The sequence below is a fragment of the Heliangelus exortis genome, chromosome 6 (assembly GCF_036169615.1).
Source record: "Heliangelus exortis chromosome 6, bHelExo1.hap1, whole genome shotgun sequence".
In the NCBI taxonomy this organism is placed as follows: Eukaryota; Metazoa; Chordata; class Aves; order Apodiformes; family Trochilidae; genus Heliangelus; species Heliangelus exortis.
In genome coordinates, this window is record NC_092427.1 from 5799808 (window position 1) to 5823048 (window position 23241).

Sequence of the window (23241 nt, forward strand, 5' to 3'; positions counted from 1 at the left end):
AAGTAACAAATTATTTATTTGCTCAAAAAGAGATTTAATTTTTACTTACCTTTTAGCCATAGCTATGACAGTTATTTTTTTAATCCATCAGATTCGTTAATTATATAGACAGTGTTCTCTTACAACATCCAAAATAAAGACATCTGGAAAGTGATTTCTCTACACTACCGTTAATTTAGTAGCTTTTACATCAAGAACCAGTGTTAAACCTTTTGAAAATAAATGATTTGTTGCAATTTAAGTAGACAAAACTAAAAAAAAAAAAAAGCATAGAAGTGTAATTGTATTTTTCTTCTAAGGTGAAAATATTAGATTGTTACCTATTTTAGATACAGCTTCTTCAATGGAAGCAGCAGTCTACACATGAATTATCAGTTTACAAAGGACATTTACAGTCAGGCATCATTATACTGTATAAATAAAACCAGAGCATCTCCAGAAGCAGATGGTAAATGGCTGGAAAGTCAAAGAAATAAGATTTCTGCTGGTAATTTTCCAAAATTAAAAGATGTTTATAATTCTTTTACTGCCAAGTACAGGCTAACTACCATTGCAGACACACCTACTCAGAGGATTTTTGGGTTTTAGCACCTTGTGGGGTTTTTTTGGCATTTAAAGCACCACTTGGCACAAAACCTGCAGATTCTCAAAATCCTTCCATCCCACACTCTGTGCCCCTCACTTAATGACAGCACCATGGAGAAAGCTCAAACACAATTTCTGGGAATTCAGCACACCCACGTGGCTCTCTGAACCACCTTTCAACCCATGTATGTGGCATGGGGGAAAAATGGGAAGAAATCAGAGGTTTGTGTGCAGCTGCAGAGCTGTGATCTCCTGGGTCTCACAGAAAAATTGGGGGATAGCTGACACCACTGGTGTGCTGCAACAGAGGGTCACAGGCTACTTGCTCCAACCCACTACAGGGCTGGAAAACTGTCTCAAGCCACAAGCCCTGAGCCACCACATGGATAAAAGCAGAAGCTGGGTCATCTGTGCTCTAGAACCAGCTGGCTTGTAGGGAATCAAAGCACCCAACTCTATCAGTGGAAGGGGGGGAGAGTGAAACATTGATTTACTTCTCTTCCAGTAAGTCCAATAATCAACTTTTTAGATTTGAATTCAATTTGGTGGATTTATTAATTATAAATGGGCCTAGTCACATAAGGAGAAAGCAGCATGATCTATGGGTATGCATATTATAGATTTCTCTACATAGATTTCCCTAGAAATTCAAAATGTGCAAGATCTCTCAAGTTCTGGTATAGTTGGAAGGGAAAAGGAAGAGATTCTTCACATGTAGTACCAGCAACAGCACAAACTCAGTGCATTAAGTTCCACATTTCCAGAATAAGTCCAGTTTTCCTAAAAATTATTTCCAGTCAAGGCTGTATTGAGTTTGAAAGTAAGAGCCATACAGTTTTCATATCAAGGAAATTAAATCACCAATTATTTCAAAGTATTTTAATTCCTTGGGTATATAGCTCATGTTTTTAAACTGATCACAGTGTAAATCAGATGAAATAGACCAAAACATTGTCAAGGAGTGTCTTAAAGACAAACCAAACAACCATGCATGCTTATCCTAATTAACTATGGAAATGAAACACACACTTCCACTGTAGCTAGAAAAATGCAAATACACCCCTTCTAACAGGAAGCAAGAAAAGCAAAGCATCAAGAATCTGGAGTGATGGCAGATAGTAATGTGATGTAATTTATACTGCTCAGGACAGAATTAACACAGCTCAGTGATCAGAAATGTGCAAAACATGAACAAGATTTGTAATTAAGTTTCTATAAAGATACTTAAAAAGATACTTTAAAGTTCATCTCAGTGTTAAATTCTGTTCTCAACTGAAAAAGTTACAATAATGCTTTTTTTTGGGATGTGCTTACACATCCCCATGCAAAACATTAAGATTCCCTTACCCATTGCTTTTGTTTCTTCTCTTTTAGCATTCAGCAGCGAAAACTTGAATTTTGCTCTGACTTCACTTTTTGGACAACTGACTAAAAGCAAATACAATGACAGGTAGTCTTTGCTTTCATCATCTAATCCCTTTGGATTCACTCTCAGGCACCTGGAAGAAGTACAGAAATAGTACATTTTTGAGTTGTACCCAGGATAAATTCAGAAATATTGTTACAAGACACAATGATAAATGCAACCGAAACAAATGTTTCCCTTATGACTATTGAAAGCTGGAAATGTGAAGAAACCCATACTTGTAGTAAAACCTCAAGAAATGTCTGAGGTTTAATATTTATTTGCAATTTCATTTTGCAACTTTTGCAAGTAAATAAAACAACTAAAACCAAGCCAAAACCAAAACAAAACAAAACAAAAATAAAACAAGAAACCCAAAACAATTGCTGGAATAAAGACCTTACCACTTCATTTTGTCATTTGGCCCTGATGAAAAGGTAGAACTCTTTAAAACTTCACCCATTTCTTCTCGGCAAAAACTGAAGTTATTAATGGTCCACATGTAGGAAAATTTTACTACTTTAACCTGAACAAAAGATGGAGAAAATGTCAATGAAATTTAATAAACATATCAAGCATTAACTATGAGAACTAGTTAGACTTCCAGCACAACTCAGTATATTTATGGTGGTGTTCATTTTTTTTAAAAATTATTATTATGACTAGAAAATAAAGCCATTGTAATTTACCTGTGTGTAACACCAGCTTTCAGCCACAGGTCCACAGGACATCTCCCCAGGAGGAGGTGGGGTGGGAACCCTTGACATTGCCACTTATTGCAGGTTTATAGTATCAAGATAGCAATCCAAACGTCAGTAATTCTCCTGAAAAGCGTAATTCATAAGTTTGGTTCATGCTTTTTAAGTGTAAAAAAAAAAAAAAAAAAAAAAAAAAAAATCCACATTTTATATCATTGTTTGCTAAATGATGCATCTGAAAATCAAACTTAGAAAGAGGACAATGGCTTTGGTACTTGGCCAAGCCAAGTGTCACACATTAATGGCCACTTGTACTCAAAATCTGCAGGCTGAATTCTCGGGCAATGTTTGACAAAGCACCTGTGCATCACACAATAACATTAATGACATTATTTCAACATCTTTTTTGCAAATTACCACCTTGACCACTTCAGTCATGCTGAAAGGTTCTGCAGGATCTTCTCCTTTGTTTTGGGGACTAACAAGGGCCCTGTGAGCATTCAGCTATTGGTACTGTAATCCATACAGGACAAACAGCTCCTGGCTGCCTGGGAATAGAATAGCAGAATCCTGGGATTTCTCAAGAGAGGGTAAGAAATTAAACTTGCATTTAAAGTATTTTCTTCACACAACTTTCATGGTTTTCTTGTATCTTTAATACTGACAGATTTGACTGATTCTGACAAGCACCACAACCAAATGTTTGTTCCCCTGTCAAAATCCCAAAGCTGAAAAGCAGTCAACTCACCAACTCTGAGGCACTTTCTAATGACAAATAAAGCAGTGTTATTAGGGATCATCACCTAAGAGAGCACTACAATTTCTCCTGCCCATCAGAAACTGAGTCACATGCCCAGATTAATCACATCTAGCTCCAGACAGGTAATTAGGCAGCCTATTTGCACAAGTCTTTGTACACAGCTAATGAAGGAAGGCAAGGCTGTCAGGGCTCTGGGTTACTGGGCTGGCTCTCCTTTAGGTAGGGTTGGCAACCTCTTTAGACAGGTTCCTGCCAGAAACACAGCTTCTCACTTAGACAGCTCCATTAGATTGCTAAAAAGAAGCTAAATGAACCCTGATGAAACCAGATGAAAATCACAATTGTTTCTGCCACAAAACATTTTCTCTTCTGGTACAGAAAGTTTTGTTAAACATGTCCTCTGTCACTAAACCATGACCAGGACTATTGCCTTTCTGCAACATGAGTGCGTCACCATACAGGACTTTTCACTTGTGAAAGAACAGCATTAATTGTCTTACTCAAAAAATGGGATTGCACATCACTAATCACGTTGGAACTCTTCCTTCAGGGATGGGCAACATGCAGGAAGAAAGCTGGATGCAAATATCAGTAAGACACTGCAAGACCATGTGCAATCAGTCCCAATGTGAAGGAGTTTACTACTCCTACAGAGAAAAATTCTCTGGAAAATGCCATATTCCTCAGTGGATGCTTTCCCTCCTGCCCTTGTGGTATCAGTTCTCACTCACACTCTCCATTAGCCCTTCCACATCAAAGCCTACTGACACTGGAATTATTCCAAATCACCAATGTATAAACCTTGAAAACAAAACTAATTCTCTGTTTAATATTTATTAGAGGAGGAAGCAGATGCTATATAATCACATCCCTACTAAGAGATCTACCCTGACAAGACGAAAAAAAGAAAAAAAAAAAAATTGAATAGCTGTCCTTCAAGATATGGATCACTGAGACATTAAAGTGTAGCCACAAATTCAGCTGCCTCTCAACTGACTTGTCTTTCCAAATAAAACTTGTGTTTATGGCAATCTTCAGTACTTAATTAGCACTTTCCATAAATGAAGACTAGAACTAATTGCCACTCTAATTTTAAGAGAGCAGAACTTGCTTGCCCCATTTTTTTTTTTTAAGATGGAATCTTATGTGTTGCAGGAAATGTGTTTAGATAGACCTTGTTTACAGGTTTATATATTCTTGATTCTTTGTACAGAACCATCCAGAGTAAAACTCCTGGGAAGATTACATGTGAACACCCTTATTTCATAAAGCAAATATTAGTAGTTATGTTACTATTACATCTGTCAGTACCTCCAATTCCATAGCAACAGCTAAACCTGTTATCCAAATACATGACGGATTTTATATAGAAACGTATCCTGAAAGTTTCAGAACACCTTACCTCACCCTTATTGAAATTATGTGCTCTTCTTCATTCTTCAGCACTAAACCCAGGAAGAAATACAACCCATTCCTCATTCTGTCATTTGCATGAGATGCAGAAGACTGTCTCAGCTCTAATCTGTTCCTCAATTCTTTCAGTCCATTATACCAGTCAGCTCCCAGTAACCACGGAAGAGCATCAAATCTGAGCCAAGTTTGTTTTGAAGAGGTTTCTAAATTGAAGAAGGCTGGAAATAACTTCTGTATAGTACCCCATTTAGAAAGTGTCCAGTGACCCTATGTCAGCTACCTGTAGTTATTTGCCCCCTTCTGTCTCACAGCTCAACCAGCTTGATTAACTGAGAACTTAACTCCAGTTATTTTCAGGTTTGTCTGTTGCCTGTGGTCTATGTGTCTACACAGGACATTTCTAACTCAGAGGCTCTTTCCACCTGCTGCATAGCTTTTATTATTCCTTTCATGATTTTACATAAGTACATTTTTTCAGATCCTTCTGAATAGCTTGAGGTTTTTGTAAAGTTTCCTATTGCAGCATTAGTACCACACAATTGATTTTCCTGAGCTCTCGAAGAACAGATTTGTATCTCACTTCTTTTGGCACATATTTATTAAGCCAATCAATTTTTTTTTAGACTGACAAAACTGGCAGAAAGCAGTAACTTTAAATACTTGATATCACCCTGGGAGCTAGCACTGAGGAGTGCCCTTTCTTTAGTATGCCTGGATGAATAATTTTTAAAATGTGAGAGGCCATCCAACAGCAAAATGGAAAAGGAATAAAGAGAGCATCAGATGTTAAGACACAAGGAACAACTGCCAGGGAACAGCAGGGAAACAACTCAGCAGTACTGCTGACCTGCCCCACCACTTAATCCATTAATCAGGATTTGGGTGGGGATGTGGAGACATTTACCAAGGCAAGAGAGAACAAAAGCTTCAAAGGTGCTAACCTGAAGTGTAGAAGTGTTTGGGGAAGGCAGGATTTTCTCAGTCCCCAGGCTGACACCCAGACTGAGTGGGCAACAGCCTGGACTTTATGCAGACATTGAGGGTTACCAGGGCAAAGAGGATCATCTCCCATGAGCTGATTGAAGGTGAGAAGAAAAATGAACCTACACACTCACCCTTTGTTCTACGTCCTGTGCTCTGCCTGGGGAAAAAACTAAACACTATTTTGAAGAACGTGTTCATGAATCATTGATTAGCCACAAGTCATCAGCTCCAACAAAAAGGTTTTACAGGCACCAAACCCTCATCACAGCTTATTAGATGAAATGGCTGGGAACAGATGGAGCTGCAGTTCACAAAACCAGTCACAGAATTAAATCAATGGAGTGCAGGAAGACAGGCTTGTTATCTGCAGGATGAAACAACTTAGAGGGACAATTTTTATGCTAGAACCTGCATTTATTCCTCTGCAGCCTATCAGGAACCAAGCATCCCAGGTGACAGGGAATTATCAGGTAATAACTCCAAGAGTTTTCTTCAGGCAATGCTGTGCCTGTCTGGACATGGCTTAACAAACCAGCCAGTGTGGCCAGTTTGCCAGGCAGAACTCTCTGGCCCTGACAAGAAACATGCACTGGGAACATGAAAACAAGTTTTGGATGAGGGCAGAAGATGTTCCTGCCTTCCAAAATGGAAATTTTGAGATGCATTTTTCAAGTGTGTCAAGGACTTCTGGTGTTTGGGTTTTTTTTTAATGAAGTGATAAACTCATTCTGAATGTGGTGCAGGAGGTGGTGATGACTGAGAGTTTGCTCTCACTGTCTTATGTCAAAAGAGAAAAGATCAAAGGTATTTTACTGAACCTGTACACCCAGCCACCAAACATGAAGGGCTTATACATTCTACTGGTCTGTTAAAGCAGGTGTTGGTTTCACCTGCTGATCACTGCCAAATGGACCAGTCTGTCAAATCAGAATCTTTACAGAACTGAGTACTACTTACAAAGCAGAGAGCAGGTAGAGATAGCATGGAAAAAAGTCATTTCTCAAAGCACATTCTATTTAGGAATCAACCAGTGTACTTTCTTATTCAAAAAATGTTTTAAACTTGAAGCCATCTGAAGCTGATCATCTCTAATTATCTCTACACAGAGCATGAAGAAAACATGGGCTATCCTCCATGAAACATATTTACACTAAATTTAATCAACAACTCTACCAGCTATTTCATTTCAAGAGATCTTAAGATTCAAAGCTATTTCATATACCAATACAATACTCTCTTGCTTACCTTCCCAGAAACTGAAAATATTTGTCAACATTATTCTAAATAGTTACTTTTCAACCTCTTAGGGCTAGACAAGAACACATTCCCAGACATTTTACATCTGTTGGAATCATCTCAACACCTTTTTCACTGAAAAAAATTACCAGCTCATTAAGAAGGTACCATCATGTATATAAACACACAAAGAGGACTTTTCTACTCCAAAAAACACTCCATAAACCTATTTGAAGAATTACCTTAAGGGTTAATGTGATCTTTTGGTAGCTCTCAAGTCTAAGAATGGAAGTTCAGTGTAATAATTATACCCTAAAAGTTCTTTCAGAGCACCATCCGTGTAACAGGTGCATCCAGGCAGGTGTGCATGTTAACCAGTGACCAAAGTGATCTTATCTTTGTTTTTCTGAGAGGTACTACAGTCAACAAAGCACTGGCAGGACTGGATAGATAAACTGCCTTCTGCAGTTTATCAAAACACAGCCCAAAAGTCAAATCCAGCCTGCTAGAACCTAACCCAACAGATCAGTTCACCAAGCAAATCAGTGGCCTTATTCATTTCCCTCAAAAGCAAGAAGGCAGTTGTGAAAGAGATGCTCAGCTCCTGCTGACCTCTCCTCTCTGCTCTCTCTTCTTTCCACAGCTTGAAACTCCAGGATCAATGCCTTTCCCTCCAGGGCTGGCCATATTTTGGCCCATCATAGGACTTCCATCATCTCATCACATGATACAGCTGAACATGAGCTAGTCTGGCACTCTGTGGTCTTATTCTCCAGCCCTGTCCAGAAACTGTGTCACAACCCTACACTTAACATCCATGGCATGGGTTGCTTCCAAACCACCATGGCCCAAAGTCCAGGGTGCCCCAAAGGAGGCTGTGGAGCTTGTCCTGCCTGAAGCATCAAACAGCTCCAGTCAACAAACTACTTCAGGCATTTAACAGCTCATGCAAAACACTCATTTACTGAGTGCCCACTGCTGTCTCACAGGCTCTAAAGAAAGCCTAAGAAATGACCATACCAACAACTCCCCCCCCAGCATATCTCACATATTCCATTTGAATGGTAAGAGGTTTTTTCCTGAATATTCAAAGAAATGCAAAGCTGTTATGAATTAACTTTTTTGTTTCTTTTGGAAATACTGGTATTTCATCACTGGCTAAAATAAAAGATCACCTTCTGGAGGTTAACTTGCAAATAACGCCCTGTTCCTCCAACTTTTTATTCCTAGTATATTCATAATTCAGTAACCATACACAGTTTGTCCAGTTGTACAGCCAACACTAATTTTTAAAAAAATCTGAAGTGAATAAGCCTTCCATTCAATAAAATCATCTTCCAAAACCTCATTCAAAATAAACATGCTCTAGCTAGAGATAGATTTAATTTCTTCTCATTAAATGCTCAGTGAATAATGCACTACCCAAGTATTGCACTACTATTATATAAGCACTACGTACATTACTATCAATCAGTGTTTATTACTCCAGGAATCAGGTTTGGTTTTTTAAACTACAAGAGGAGGCAAATTCTTGGGAAAATGCCTAAGTGCTCTAAGGTTCACCTTCTTATCAGTTCTTGGGTGAGAGAAAATACATTTATGAAGCCAAAAACGGAGGAAGCAAACAAACCAGACCAAAATCGTTGAGTTCAAACATTTTAAGACCCAAGATGAGGTTAATTTTGCAAACCCTATCTAAAGCCATGTTCCAGTTGACTCCCACAATGCCAGGTAGCATCTATGAAGGCCAAGGAAGCCTTTTCTCCTTTTCTTTTAAGTCACAGAATGATTAGTGCAACAGGCACCCAGCACCTGGGTCATGCTGATGCATAAGCAGAAACTCCTGGGGACTGAACACTGCTCAAGTTCACAGAAAAGACATTATCTTTTTCACCAAATCTCAGAGGCTTAAAAAAAATATCCAGTTGAAGAGTGAAATCTACCATTTTTTTCTCTGTTTAAGAGTTTGTCTTGCAAACTGATCATGCTTACAAAAATACATAAAATTTATGCTAGTAAATACGAAAGAAAATCTGAACTTTGTAAAAGATGGGATATTTCTTAATTAGGAAGATTTGCATATCTTCATAATTACCTTTTTAAAAGAATTAAAAATTGCTGCACATTTCCTATATGTCTAACTATTAAACTACATTTTCTGCTGGATGAGATACAACACAATAAAAGACATTTGAGAGGATTTATTAAGCTTAGGCAGTTTTCCAATTTGTTTAGCATCATCATTTGCTTCTCTGAAAACAGGCTCAAAATACACCCAGAAAATTTAAAGAGTGTTAAGTATTTATTGAATTTGATCCCAACCTATCACTGCAACATCTGAGCAAACAATATTACTAACACTGATGCAACTGCAGTTATATATATCCACCTCACTAAGTTAGGAAACCTGCATGTTAAGGATACAGTACCTTGAATATTATTTGTAGTACTTCTATCATACAAAATGTTTCCTTTCCAGGGCAAGCAGAAGGGAAGAGCAGTTGGTTATGCATGGGAAAAACCCAATGACACTGAAGAACGGAGAGGTCTGTAACAGTTAAACCAATGGGTTTGGATTTTTTTTCCTCAACACAGTATTAAAAAATGCTTATTTGAGCATATGTTTGCTCTGGAACCAAGTTTACACAAACTTAAATCAGTGCTGGGCCTTAAACCATAAGCTCTGGCTGCTCCTACATTCCTGATGCTTGCGATCTCACCCTTGCCATCCATCCCTCAGCTCTGCTGGAAGCTGCTGCCCAGCCAGGATAAACGTGCACACTTCAGCAGCCACACAGCCAATTCATACTCTTCTCCTCCACTCAGTAAGAAAAAAAGTATTACTCTGGACTGAACCATGACAGCTGAGAAACTATGTCTACATCCCTGGTCACCCCTGCTCCAGGGACAGAAAACTGCAGCAGAGACAAGGCAGGCAGCTGGGGTCAGAGACATCTTAAAATAGCTGCAACTAAGAGTCCAGAAATTAAAAGCAGATCCCCGGGGTGGTTCTGGCAGTAGAGCCCCAGCAAGGCAAAATGTGGGAAAGGCTCAGCTTTTCAGGATAGTGGTGTAGCTACACCTGATAACACTGAAGTCAGCAGCTCAGAATTAGCAAGGATTATGCTATCAGCTGTAAAAACTGTAAGGTGAACAACTGTATTTTTCAGGCTTTACTCTGAATTTTCTTTCTTATTCTAAGCTTTTGAAAAAATAAAGTTAAACTTTACCTCAGCTGAGGGCAAACCTAGTGTCCAGCAGAGCTTGCACTGTGACTGTCTGGTTTACACCACACAAGCTTATTAATAAAAACCCCTCAGCATTAGCTTTGCATTATTGTTCTGGAATATAGAAATCCACTGCACTCCTCATTAGATAACCTGGACCATTTCTTACAGGAGTCATCCATGCATTCCCCTGGAGCAGAAATACAAGATTATTTCTTACAGCATATTTCAATTTCATTGCCCAGGCTAGTTTTATGGGACCCAAAAGATGGGTATTTTCACCACAATTCCTTCTGGGAAACTATTCTATTCAAATAATCTATTGCTATTGAGGTTTTTTCCTGGTATACAGCCAAAGCCTCCTCAGTTTCACTCCATTGCTCTTAGTCAAACAAATCACTGGCACATGAAAGTATATTAAATGAAGACATCTTTTTTCTAAATACTTTTTTTTTCTAAATACTAATACACACAAGAGTTCACCAAACTGAAAATACTAATCTTTAGTTTTTGCACATGCAACAGAAATACCTATATTAGACAAAGGAAAGTTTAATTGTAACAAATAAAAAAAGAAGAAAAAAAAGAAAAATCTTTCCCGAGCAGATTCACAGTCATTTTGTTTTTTCTTTTCTTTCTAAACTTGTAAGATTTGTGAAAAGCACTCGAATATCCTCTCTAGAGGCTGATGCTTTCACCTCTGCAGACCCTTATCACCTGGAAAGTCCACAACTTCTTTCAGCAGCCAGAGATGTTATCAGGAAGGGTTTCTGATTATTTTTCACCTTGTTACCTATCGTAGCAAACAGTGGGACAAATTTGTGGCACCTTCATGGAAATATTGAGAGGATTAGGTCTGTTCTATACCTCTTGCCAGACAGTCAAAAAAAATATTACCCCCTTAGTGCAAAAAACAGCAGACACTTAGAAGCCAAGAAATAGAACTGAGTTCTACCAAGGGACCAAGCTGCATTCCATACTACTTCACCTAAAGTCTTGAAACTCCACTAATTTCAATGGACTGGGTATTAAGTGTCACCCACAATGGTGAGACATCATCCCAGGAAAAGACAAGTAGCTCCAGAGGTAGAGCTCCACACACTTGTTTTAGAGATTCCTGCTTCATCCTGACTAAGGAGAGTTTATACAAAGACCTAACAAAAGCCATCAAGGCAAGGAAAATTTGGCATCTCAGCTTTGGACTGCAGCTGAACAAGTTCAGACCCTCAGAGGTAAAAAAGAAAATCCTAAAAGTTATAGACTATCTCAAGCTGGAAGGAACCTAATAGGGCTCACCAAGTGCAACTCCCAAATTTAGTCCAATAGGGACTGGTTTTCGAATTTCAAAAACAAGTATGCAATTTCTCCTAACCTCTTGTTTCAAAAACATCCAGATATTAGGTGACTTATACTTTTCGATGTAAGAATAATTACAAAATAATCTGCTTAAGATTCATTTTTCCACAACAGAAGCGATTCAAACCTCTGCAGTTTCCAATAATTTTTCCCACTTACAGGAGAGTCCAACTTGCTCAAGACAGAAGAAAATTTCAGTATCCTTACTCTCTCTAGACAGAAAAGATGAGCAAACTCAGCAGCTCTAAGTTCTACAACTATAGATTAGAAAGGACAAGTTCTGACACCAAAAGCAATACTCACATTTTTTTCCTCACTTCTTTAAAACTAGTTTAAGCATTAGAAAAATTCTATAGCTTTCAAATTCCACTGAACCATTTGATGCCTCACAGGAAGACTGCTCAGCAATAACCACTTCTTGCTCTGCCACCCCAAGCCCCGCTGCTTCTCCAGCAGCTGAGACTGCAGAACTCCCTGCTCTGATCTGCAGCCTCAGCCTGCTTACCCAGGGTGAGAGGAAAAAGGAGCAGGAGGATGGTGCAGTTTACTTCACATAAAGCTCCCCAGCAAAAGGTCTCTCTCCAAAAGGTTAACATGTCATCTGCTCACTTGACAAAACCTGTGCAAACTCAGAGGGTTAAATTGAGGCTTCTGACTATATTCAAAACTAAACCTAACACCTTGTTGAACAGGGGGTTTGTTCATTTCCCCCCCCCCCCTTCTCAGCACGATTTCCTTAAGCCATCAGTTTTACTCCCACAGGTTCATTGTTTTACAGAAGTTTGTCAGCAAGGCAAACACAATGCTAAGAGGCTGGTGTAGGGCTCTCAGGATGGCCTGGCTAGTCCAGGCAGGCTTAAGCAGATTTCTGTTTGACAAACTCAACAGGGTTATCAAAGCTCTATCAAACTTCGTATTTCATACTTTATCAACTCTTTCCATAAGCTGCTTCAGCTGCCTTCAAGAGGGTCTTGCTGGCAACATGCTCCACCAGCAATTATTCCCTGATGAACTACTGCCCACCGACATCTATGCTCAATAAACCCAAACATCCCTCCTTTGCCCATGTCTGAGCACAGCTGGGCTTGCAAAGTCCTCCACTGGCTACAGCAAGTAAATAGATTTGGTTTCCTCTTCAGTGCTGTAAAACACAGCAGAACAACAGCCAATGCCACTCTGGTTGCTTTTTGCTTCTGTCCACCCAAAGGACAACATCCTGAGGAGGCCACCTGGTTAACACAGCACAGTGCCATGCCTGCTGGGCAGCCACAGAAAAGTGCTTTCATAAAAAAAAAACCAAAAAACCCAAAACAAACCAAACATACAAAAAAACCCAACCAACTAAACACAAACAACAACCCAGAAAGAAAAACACAACAAAAAAGTTATTAAATATCAGGAAATTCAGAATTTGGCTAACACTAAGCAATGAGCCCTTCTTTACAAGTGACTCTGAAAATCCCTGGGAAAGCTTGGATACTCTTTAGTAACCCAGATAAAACACATTTAGTGATGCTACTACCATCTATTTTTATCTCTTACCACTCAGTAAGCAGAGTCTCAGGTTGTTGGAGAGGACCATACATTTTCAAACACAATTACTATTTAAATTATTAAAATTTATGCGTGGCCTGTAATACAATATTCACTACAAAATAAAGGCTGATTTTGCTTGATAACCTACTACTATCACTAATTAGAGCATCTAACTCTGCAAAGTTTACTGCACACAAATTTTCAGCACACTTTCCTTATTTTAAGAGGATAAACAACACTTCAGGAGAACATTACGGATAATTCTTGCCATAAGCAAGGCAGGAACTCCCCTAATCAAAAACCTCTCATGGGATATAACAGCATTAATTCAAGTCTTCCAGATGGTTTCACTGCTGTGTTTTTTTTCCCCTCAGATCAACCACCTGCCCATTGTATTTTGCAAAACTTGGAACAAAAGCAAGCTTATTCAGCACAAGAGGTTTCAGTTTCTCAAACTATATCACCTACTGAAAAAGAAACATTCTCCTGCAGCCATTTTTAATCTTAAGAAGCCCACACAAGCAACAAGTAAAATGTTCCTTGACATATTCTGCAAGGAGATCAAAAGAACACTGGAACAAGATTTCACACATCCTGTTCCTCTGAAACAACCATTTACCAAATGCAGGACCAGAGCTAAGAGTAAGCTCACATCAACTTTGACATTCAGCCCAGCAATGTAGTGCATTAGTGTACAAATCACCCAAAGAAGCAGAAGATTTCAACTTGGTTTCTAGTATAATGTTACCAGAACTGTAATACTCTGAGTTCATTCTTTAAATGAACTCAAACTATAATCAGAACTTTACAAATGTATAAAAAGAACACCTGAAAGTAAGTACAAATCCAGATGTATGCAAATAATTAAATCCACAACCCACTAGTTGAAATTACTGTATTTTGTGCTCCCTTACAAAAACAGTTATTCAATTTGATATCTAAACATTAGTGACCAACTGGTACATAGGATGCTCATAAAAAGGAGTTAAAGTTCAATATTATCATTACATATTGCTTCTTCCCTGAAGATAAAGCTCTACTAAGCATTTGTTATCTAAATTGTTAGAAAACAGTTCAGACTTTACCTTCAAAAGTTTTGATACAAACAAACAAGTAACTCTGAAATTAAACTCAGTTTACAAGGAATCCATCTGCTGGGAAATTTAAGAAAAATTGTCACTGAAGTGTGCAGCATTGTTGCTGAGGTAATGTGCAGGTTAAGGAATTTAAATCCCTATTCTGTTAAATGCTGCAGACAGTAAGCAATTACTGTCTCTAAAGAATTTTTAAAAATTATCTGAACTAATCTGAATTATTAGATTGCTACATTAAAAACAGATTATATATTTTTCTTTAATTTCAACCTGAACCAGTGATTATTCAGTGAAATTCTGCATACTGAATATGGCTGTCCCTCACAGCTACAGGCCATGCTGATGGAGAAAACAGACCCATCAGCTAGAAACTGAATAGAAAGCAAGCCAGGAAAATTAAAACTTTTGGGAAAAGTAGTTTTCCAAAGAAAAAGGCAACATGGAACAGAGAACTAGAAAATGTGGCACCAAAGGAGAAAGTTATACTTACTCCTCAGGTAAAGTACTTACTCCTCAGGCCAGAATGAGTTCTGCACCTACAGGAAATTTCAGTTGTCCAGGAAGCAACAGGTGATGCAACTAACTCCAAGCCTTTTGGAGACATCCAAGTCTAATTAATTTCCCAAACATTTAACACATAAGAAAACAAGCCATTTGAAAGAAATCAAGTCCAAGTCACTCTCCCTCAGTCCCTTCATCTCCATTCATGACCCTGTTTATGAACTGATTTTGCAAGTGACTTGACCGACTGGTAAGTGAGCTCCTGGGAGGGGATGAACATTAAAGGAACAAGCAGGAAGGAGGCTGAGAGAAAGCTTGGCTCCCAAGGTTCACATAGTGATCCTCCCCACAGCACAACGGAGGCAGGAACAATAAAAGGTTCCCACCCCATGAACTTTGGAAGTTTCCCAACCGCTGGAGACATTGACTCCAGGAGCAGCAGCACTGCCTACGCCAAGAGCTGCTCTGTTGCATTCTCCTGGCACATAATTGCTTTTTCTTTCTCTAAAGCAGCCGGTTAAATTACACATCCAGTGATAATTCACCTTTGAACTACTTAAGGAGTCAAGTCACAATACAGTGCAAGGAGCAAATGTCAGGGGAACAAAGGTGGATGAAAGTGGCACAGACTTCACCACTCAGCTGATAAAGTGCCACTAATTAAAGGCTGAGCAGCTCTCTGTTCTAAAGCAATCCCACAGCAAGAGTACAATCTAACTAGAGCTTCATATTATGTTTATCAGCTAAGCTGAAACCTAAAGTTGAGGGGTTTGAGACTTCTTTTTATTATTATTAAATCTTCAGACGCATTCGTAGTAAATTACCAACCTGCATGTGCTCACAAAACCCACCAGCTTCAATCCCTGTATTTAGAAATGGAATCAAGTGAGCACTTCAGACATTTTTAGTGCTAAAAAATAAAAAAAATTAAAAAAAAAAAAAAGAAAAATACATAGTACAACCTCTTTTAAAGAGGCGAGAACTCCACACAGAAATTCTTCTTCCCCTTTACCAAGCATTCAACTATACATGAAGTCAACTTTGAACTCATTTAGTCCATCTTTACTCTCTGAACAAACACCATGGAGAGGTAACTAATTTTTTTTTTTTTTTTATTAAAAAACAACTGTCAAATTCTGGATATAGCATTTACATTTGATGCCACCTATTTTTTACGATTTCCACAGAAAGAAAAAGACAAGTAACTAATAAAACGTGGCAAGTGGAATATTTTTCACAAAAATCAAATGCCAAATGGCTTCCAGGAGATCCAAGGCAGCATCAAGGATAAATAATCTAATTCAGGGAACTTGTGCATGTGAGATTATTCCATGCCAACGAGGCTCTGAATCAGCTGAAAGTGCATCTCACTTTCCACTCCATTTCCTAAATGCCACATGCAAACACTGACGACAACGACGTCGACAGATATATGCATGCTTGCAAAGTAATTCGTTGTAAAGAACATCAAAAAGCCTTTTTTAGCTGACAAAGCATAAACTAAGTTACCAAAAATCACGTTGGAAAGCTATCACACTGAAGTAAATGGAATCAGAGAGCTGAGGGGATCTTAAGGTCACTCCAATACTGAACAGGAACTCCTGCAAAACTCAGCCTCACCACGGAAGCTGAAAAACTATAATGTTACCAAAAAATGAAACGTTTATGCAAAACAATACACACTTTGTAACATATTATCCAGACTACTTCAGAAACTCACTGGACTAGAGCAAGTGGTTATCCTCACTCAGTAACAACTACTACATCCTGGAAATTCCTGCCATGGAAACACCTGCACCCCTCACAGAGCTGCAACAATTCTCCCTTTAGCATGAGGACCACTGAAGAAACTCATTACCTACTGCTATTTGAAGGGACAGTTCTAAGAGGAATCCTTTTGATATGGGTGGCACAAGGAGAAACAGAAACCAAGTGCCATAAGCACATGAATGGGAAAGTTTCTCAAGAAATCAAAGAGAGGAAGAAGCCTCTTGTGAATATGCATGTGTTTTACTGAGAGGAAAAGGAGTCAAGAGCCAAAGTATGAAAACCTCCCGGAGAGGACATCTCTTAGGGTGATGGAGGAAGAATTAGATAACCAGAGGCAAGGGCCTTCTGTTTTGTCCTAAAAATGTGAGAGAAAACACAGAGCCTCTCTGGCTACTCAGATGTTCTTCCTTCCTCCTCTGCAGAGCCAGGGGAGAGCTGGGTGTCCCTCCAGCTGCACCGTGGCAATTTCTGAAACTGCAATTCACACAAAATAATCCAGCATCAGAGCCTTGGATTGCTGCCCCTAACATGAGCTGACCGTGTGGCCACATTAGCTGGGATGGACATGGCTGAGGAAGCACTAAATGTCACTGAAGAAAACAAAGTGGTTTCACAGAAGTAGGGAAGAAAGACCCAAAAACAAGGAAAAAGTGGGAATGGAACAACACTGACACTTCTTAAAGTGTTAACTTTTTGATCCAGGGCACAGTATTTGGAGCATCACAGGATTTTATGATTGCAAGTGTCAGGTTACTGCTGATAACAATCTCCCGTAGATTTCCTTACTCTTAATTACGTTTGGCTAAATACAGAGGAAGCAGAAGGGGCAGCATGATGCAGACAGCTTTTGACACAGACACAGACATACCTATAAGGAGCATATGAATCTGCCACACAACACTCCCAGAAAAAAATGCCACAAATATCTACTTCTCATGATCAGGAAAACAAACAAACAAAACCAACAGGATGGGGTAGTTTTGTAATGCAAGATACACAGAAGCCTGCTTCTGAGCATACCCCAGAACCTGGAAAAAAATTCAACAGGGCAACATCTAACTATGATCATTTCTACAATGGCATAAGAAGAGAAAAATGTGAACAGATAAGGTAGAGATGCAAAGAAACTGAAAGAGTGGGAAAACAACAAATGCAGACAGAAAACCAAGGCAGAATGAATAAAAAGTCAATGAGATCTATGAGCAACCCTTAACCCCACTACCTATTGCTGTCCTCAACTATTTATTTTCCACTTTGACTAATGCTGTTAACTACAACTGGTTCCATTCCTTCTCCAAACTTATATTTAGGTGCTTTCAACAGCACAAAAATTAGCAGATAAAGACAATTTGTAGCAAAAAAGGAGAGGAAAAAAAAAAGTAGCTTAATAATAAATCATTTCAACTGAAGCTCCAAGAGCTGCAAGCAATATGCACTGACAGCTGAATTCAGCAATTAGGCCAGAAAAAACTTGGAAGATTTTCCATTTTATATTTGTCTATGGCATTCACAAGTTTTTAATAGCAACAAGTAGCTCACAACACCTATACAAGTTCAGGATATAATTATTTTCACTGACAGTTTAAAAGCAGACTGCAAACTACTGAAGTTGAAAGCTTGGCAGAAAGATGTTTCAAGGCAATGTAATACCAAGGATATTTCTGGATATTTAAAATCTCAGGTTTCCAGACGAGATTTAGTAGTAGTTCCTGGTGATGTACCCAAGCCTGCCCTATTTGCAGGTTTATATATACAGAGGGCACATTGTTTAAAAATTATTTTCCTTTTCCTGAGCAAACATCTACTTAAGAAGGAGGGGGGGGAAATACTATGCAGTAGACACACTGAAAATCCTTCACAAACATTTTTGTTTATTCTAGTCACACATCCTGGAAGGCCCAGATAGAGAATACAGGTTCAAAACTTTCAGAAGTGACAGTGACTGCTAAGTGTCCCTCCAAGAAGGGATTTTTATTTGCAGAAACCAAAGTTTTTACTACAAGCAGAAAAAGGAACAGGACTTTTTTTTTTTTTTTTTAACAGTTAAACTTGGCAGTCATACAAATGGCTCAGCTTCAGCACCACCATGGCACGAATTCCTTCAACCATATGGGATATCTATCAAAATAATGCATTCTGCAGAACTGATAAGAATAAGGAATGACCCAGCTTGACTCTCATAGATTGCTCTTCCTGGCAGGAGGTTAGAAACAATCCTTTTTGTTCAAATCCTGTTTTTGTAACTCTTAACACCACTTTACAACGAAAGTTGAGAATCTCTTCATAAAAAAAAAAGCTACATTTTAAAACGAACTGTTGATTTTAGTGCATTGCACTTAGGTAAACAGTTAATTCACCAGCAGTGCTCACGCTGTTTTCTTAGCTTTGCTTTTCCCCATTCTTTCCCCAGCCCTCCCCAACTATTTCTGCTCCCAAACCGCCTGAATACGATGCTGACTTCCCCGGGCTCCAGCGAATTTCAGCAGATGACATCACCAGGTGAAAACCACCATTGGTCAACTCCACTTCCTCACCGGGGATTAAAATGGTGCAGGCAGAAGGGATGAATCAAACACCGAGAAGGAGCTCCGGAACTCAGCTCATCTGCTGCTACAGCCTCCCCCAAACTTTGCCCACCACAACCTAAAGAAAGCAGCCCCAAACCCCCCATCGTATTTTTTTCCCGTCTGTTGTTTGTTGTTTTTTTTTTTTTTTCCTTCCGAGATAATTTATAATTTTTTTTTTTCTTCCCACAAAGCTGTCCCCGAGGCAGCCCTGGGGGGGAAGCTGTTGGGCAGGGCTCATCCCAAGGCCTGCACCGGCCCATACCGGAGCCCCTCCTGCCCAAGCTATGGATTCCATAAGGTGGGAACAACCCCAGCCACACTCCTCTCTCTGGGATGCCGCTCCAAGCCCGGTTCCCAGCGCCAGAACCGAGGTTCTGGGCAGGCCCGGCCCTCCCGGCAGCACCGCGGCCGCCGCCTCCCCAAGGGACGGGCCCGCAGGCCTCGGGCAGAAGGGTCCGGGGGATCCCCGGTGGTTGGGAGCAGCGCAGCCAAGGCGTTCCTTTCCCTCACACACACACCGCCACCGACAGCCGCGGGGCGGTACGTACCGGAGCGCTGCGCTGGCTGGGCGACGCAGTGGGTTTCATACTGCCGGGCCGAGGGAAGGAAGGTGTGGCGGTCACCGGTGCCCGGCGGCGGGCGGAAACGGCGAAGCCGGGCGGTGGCGGAGCCGCATTTCTGCACAGCCCCCCGACACCGCCGCTGCTGCCACGGGGATCGGCCCCTCACGGCTCCCGTACCGCCCCGCTCCGGCTGCTGCCGCCGTTCCGGTACTTCCGGGCAGGGAGGGGTCACGCCACCTCGCGCCGCGCCGCTTCCATCCGGGGCCTCGGCGCGCGGCTCCGCCCCCTTTTCCCCTGAGGCGCGGGGGTGGGCGGGGCCGGGAATCTGAGGGGCGGAGGCGGCTCCGGGGTCGGGGTCACCCACAGCACCCATCCTGCTCCTCCCACAGCACCCATCCTGCTCCTCCCACAGCCATCCCGCTCCTGCCGCACACACCCGGCTCCTCCCGCACACACCCGGCTCCTCCCGGACACCGCTCTGACCCACACCCCCTCTCCCCCCCCCCCCCCCCCCCCCAACTCCGCCCGTGGTTGTTTGGGATCCTGTGAGGGGAAAAAGCGGCGCTTGGTGTCCGGAGGAGGCGGTTCTTGGGAGGATCCGGGGTAGGGGAACCCGGGGGGTGGTTTGTGAGCTCACTGTGGGGTCGTCGGTTCAGGAAGGAGATTGAGGGGCTGGAGCGGGTCCAGAGAAGGGAATGAGGGTGTGAAGGGATCCAGCACAAGTCCTGTGAGGAAGGGCTGAGGGAGCTGGGGGTGTTCAGCCTGCAGAAGAGGAGGCTCAGGGGAGACCTCATCACTCTCTACAACTCCCTGAAAGGAGGCTGGAGCCAGGGGAGGGTCGGGCTCTGCTCCCAGGCAGCTCTCATTAAAACAAGAGGCCATGGTCTTAAGCTCTGCCAGGGGAGGGTTAGGTTGGATATTAGGAAGAAATTCTTTCCAGAGAGGGTGATCAGACATTGGAACGGGCTGCCCAGGGAGAGGGTGGATTCTCCATCTCTGGAGGTTTTTAAGAAGAGCCTGGATGTGGCACTCAGTGCCATGGGCTGGGAACCACTGGGGGAGTGGATCAAGGGTTGGACTTGATGATCTCAGGGGTCCTTTCCAACCTGGATGATTCAGTGGGACCAGACACAAGTAGCTCCCATGAAACGAGTCCCTGAGCATCACCCCTGCTGACTGACCTGGCTCATGGGGCAGGATGGACCTTGAGCTTCTGAAGACTCCTTTTTTAGGCGCTTTTTTGTTGTTGTTTTTTTAAAAAGTAACCTGAAAATGACACTTGTGAACTCCATCTGCTACCAGGTATGAGGACCTGACAGGAACCAGCCCCACAGAACTGCACCACAAGTGCAGTGCTGGTCTTGGGTTCTCAGCATCTTACCTGATGCTCAGATCTGCTCCAGGCTCCTCGCATGACCTTCGAGTCCTTCACTGAACAGCTTCCTGACCTGGGTGCTTCTGTTCCCTCCCACCAACCCTCACCACCCAGCAGCTCTAGGAGTTGTGGAGCAGATCTGTTTCCCTTAGCCCAAGGGGAGCAAATTTCTCTAAATCACTGATGTATCTTTCTAGTTGCTCTTAAAACATAAATGATGTTATCATCGTGAATTCCCTATTGCAAACTTCTTTGTGGAGGATTGCTAAAGAAGCAGTTTTGGTTTGGTTTTGTAAGCATCAGGGCTTTAAGGAAAATATGGAGACTATTAAGACTCAGTGGCACCTTAATTTCCTGCCTTGAGAAGGAGTGTGAAGGATATGTGTACACAGCATTGCTCTGTGTAAGGATTCCCTGAGCTACCAAGGGCTCAAAACCGATACATCTGTGAGACACAGTGCCCTGGACAATTCATCCTGCAGAGAAAAACTGCACTGACAGAGCCATACTGCTTTTGGTACTACTAGCTCACTCAGAACTGTTTCAAGAACCTGTCCAATATTGCACTGTATTTCCAGATGGCTCAGCATTTTTCATTTGTTTGGAGTCTTCTTCATACCAGTTCTTATAGGAAATAAGGATACAGGCAAGGTCTTGCTCCATTTAGCTGAATGGGATGCTTGGAGGAAGAACAGGAACTTTTTCTATGGGCCATTACTTAGAAGAAGACGTGGTAGGGCTTTGTGGGTTGTATGAGACACAAGTGAAACACAAACTATCAGAATTCTTGGTATTGGAGATGCTGTTGCAAGTGGGAAGTGAGAAATGTCTGCTCTTTCTCAAGGAAGAATTCAGTGTCCCCTAACTGGAAATCATGGGTATGGTCCTAGTTCTAACTGAAGAGTCTCAGTATTTAGAGTCTTAGTATTTAAGTAGAGTAACCCATCACATGGGGAGAGCAGTGAGCTGAGTTAATCTTCCTATACAGGAACTAACTACCATCTCCCTTAAATCCCACTCTAGAGAAAGTCTGCAAAGAAGGATCATTAACAGAAGCTGTGAGAAACACATGAATATTTGTCAGCAGGCAAAAGATGAGATTACAGCTCATCTCTTGGGCCAAAAAGTTCTTTTGCTCATCCTCAGACTTGTAATTTTTTTTTTTTTTTTTTTGGGGGGGGGGAGTGAATGCCACAGAAGGGTGTATAAATGGCTGCCAAGCAAAGCGACAAGGACTTTACAGTCTCCAGTTGGTTTCAACAGAAGTTTTATTTCTTTTCCTGTATTTTTCATTCAGTACTATTCCCAGCTATTCCCCCTTAAGTTCCCATTTTCCTACTCTAGGTTTGCTTCTCAATGCTAAATTAAAGTGCACTGCACAGTCCCAGGCTTCTGTGTCACGTGAATACTCTCATGTCACATGAATACAAGGTGAATACTCTCACGTGAGGATGCATCTCTCTTATTTGTGTTATGGCAGCACTTAGTGGGTCAACTGAGATAAGTGGCCATTTATGCCACACATTTTACAAAACGTGAGACAAAATCAGAGTTTGTAATCTGATTAGGACAGAAATTGGTAGAGAAAAACAAGACAGGGTGAAATGATTAGGCAGGTTAACAAAATGAAGATTCTGGCAGAGACCAGAGGTAGAGCCAAACTTTCCAGAGTGAATGACCTGGATCGTAATTTCTCAAATCAGCCAGAAGGCCCCAGAGGAATAAGCACTTACAATGTACACTACTTCCTGGCAGAAACTTGGAAATATTTATAGTTTCCAAAGCTTTTCAGGAAAAGGTGCTATGTTACTTTATTGTATAAAAAGGATTTAAAGCCAAAAGAAGAAAAATGCAGTTGCTTTCCTCCCAGATTCTACAGGACAGACCAATGTTTTTATTCAACTGTCATGGGTCCATCCTTCACTGGGAAGTCCTCATACTACAATAAGATAGAATAGGATAGAATAGAATATTTCCATTGTAAGTGGCCAACAATGATCATCTAGTCCAGCTCATGATATTTCTCTACAACAGTCAATTTGGATCCCTTCTTGAGTGCTTTTTCAAACACCTAACCTAACAATTCTTAGGGGGTTCTTATTAAATAATTTCGCCCAAGAATTCTCCTAGAAAGAATAAGGAAGCATATTAAAGTACACTTCCAAAAGGAT

The 23241-nt window shown here is 41.0% G+C and overlaps 1 protein-coding gene across 2 annotated transcripts in view; it reads right to left on the bottom strand.

The window, feature by feature from the left end:
• SPOPL (speckle type BTB/POZ protein like) overlaps positions 1-19957 on the bottom strand; it is a 35740-nt gene extending 15783 nt beyond the window's left edge. The window contains exons 1-4 of one of the 2 annotated variants that reach the window (XR_011726450.1): positions 19681-19858; positions 2680-2814; positions 2395-2516; positions 1933-2084 (exon numbers count right to left, since the gene is read on the bottom strand). Coding sequence is in view for 1 of the 2 variants with exons in the window: in XM_071746452.1 (XP_071602553.1) it covers positions 1933-2084; positions 2395-2516; positions 2680-2757 (352 nt within the window). In the remaining variant the exon portion in view is untranslated. Of the gene's footprint in view, positions 1-1932; positions 2085-2394; positions 2517-2679; positions 2815-19680 lie in introns of both variants that reach the window. The other variant, XM_071746452.1, reaches the window with a different exon arrangement.
• Positions 19958-23241: the final 3284 nt, after the last annotated feature.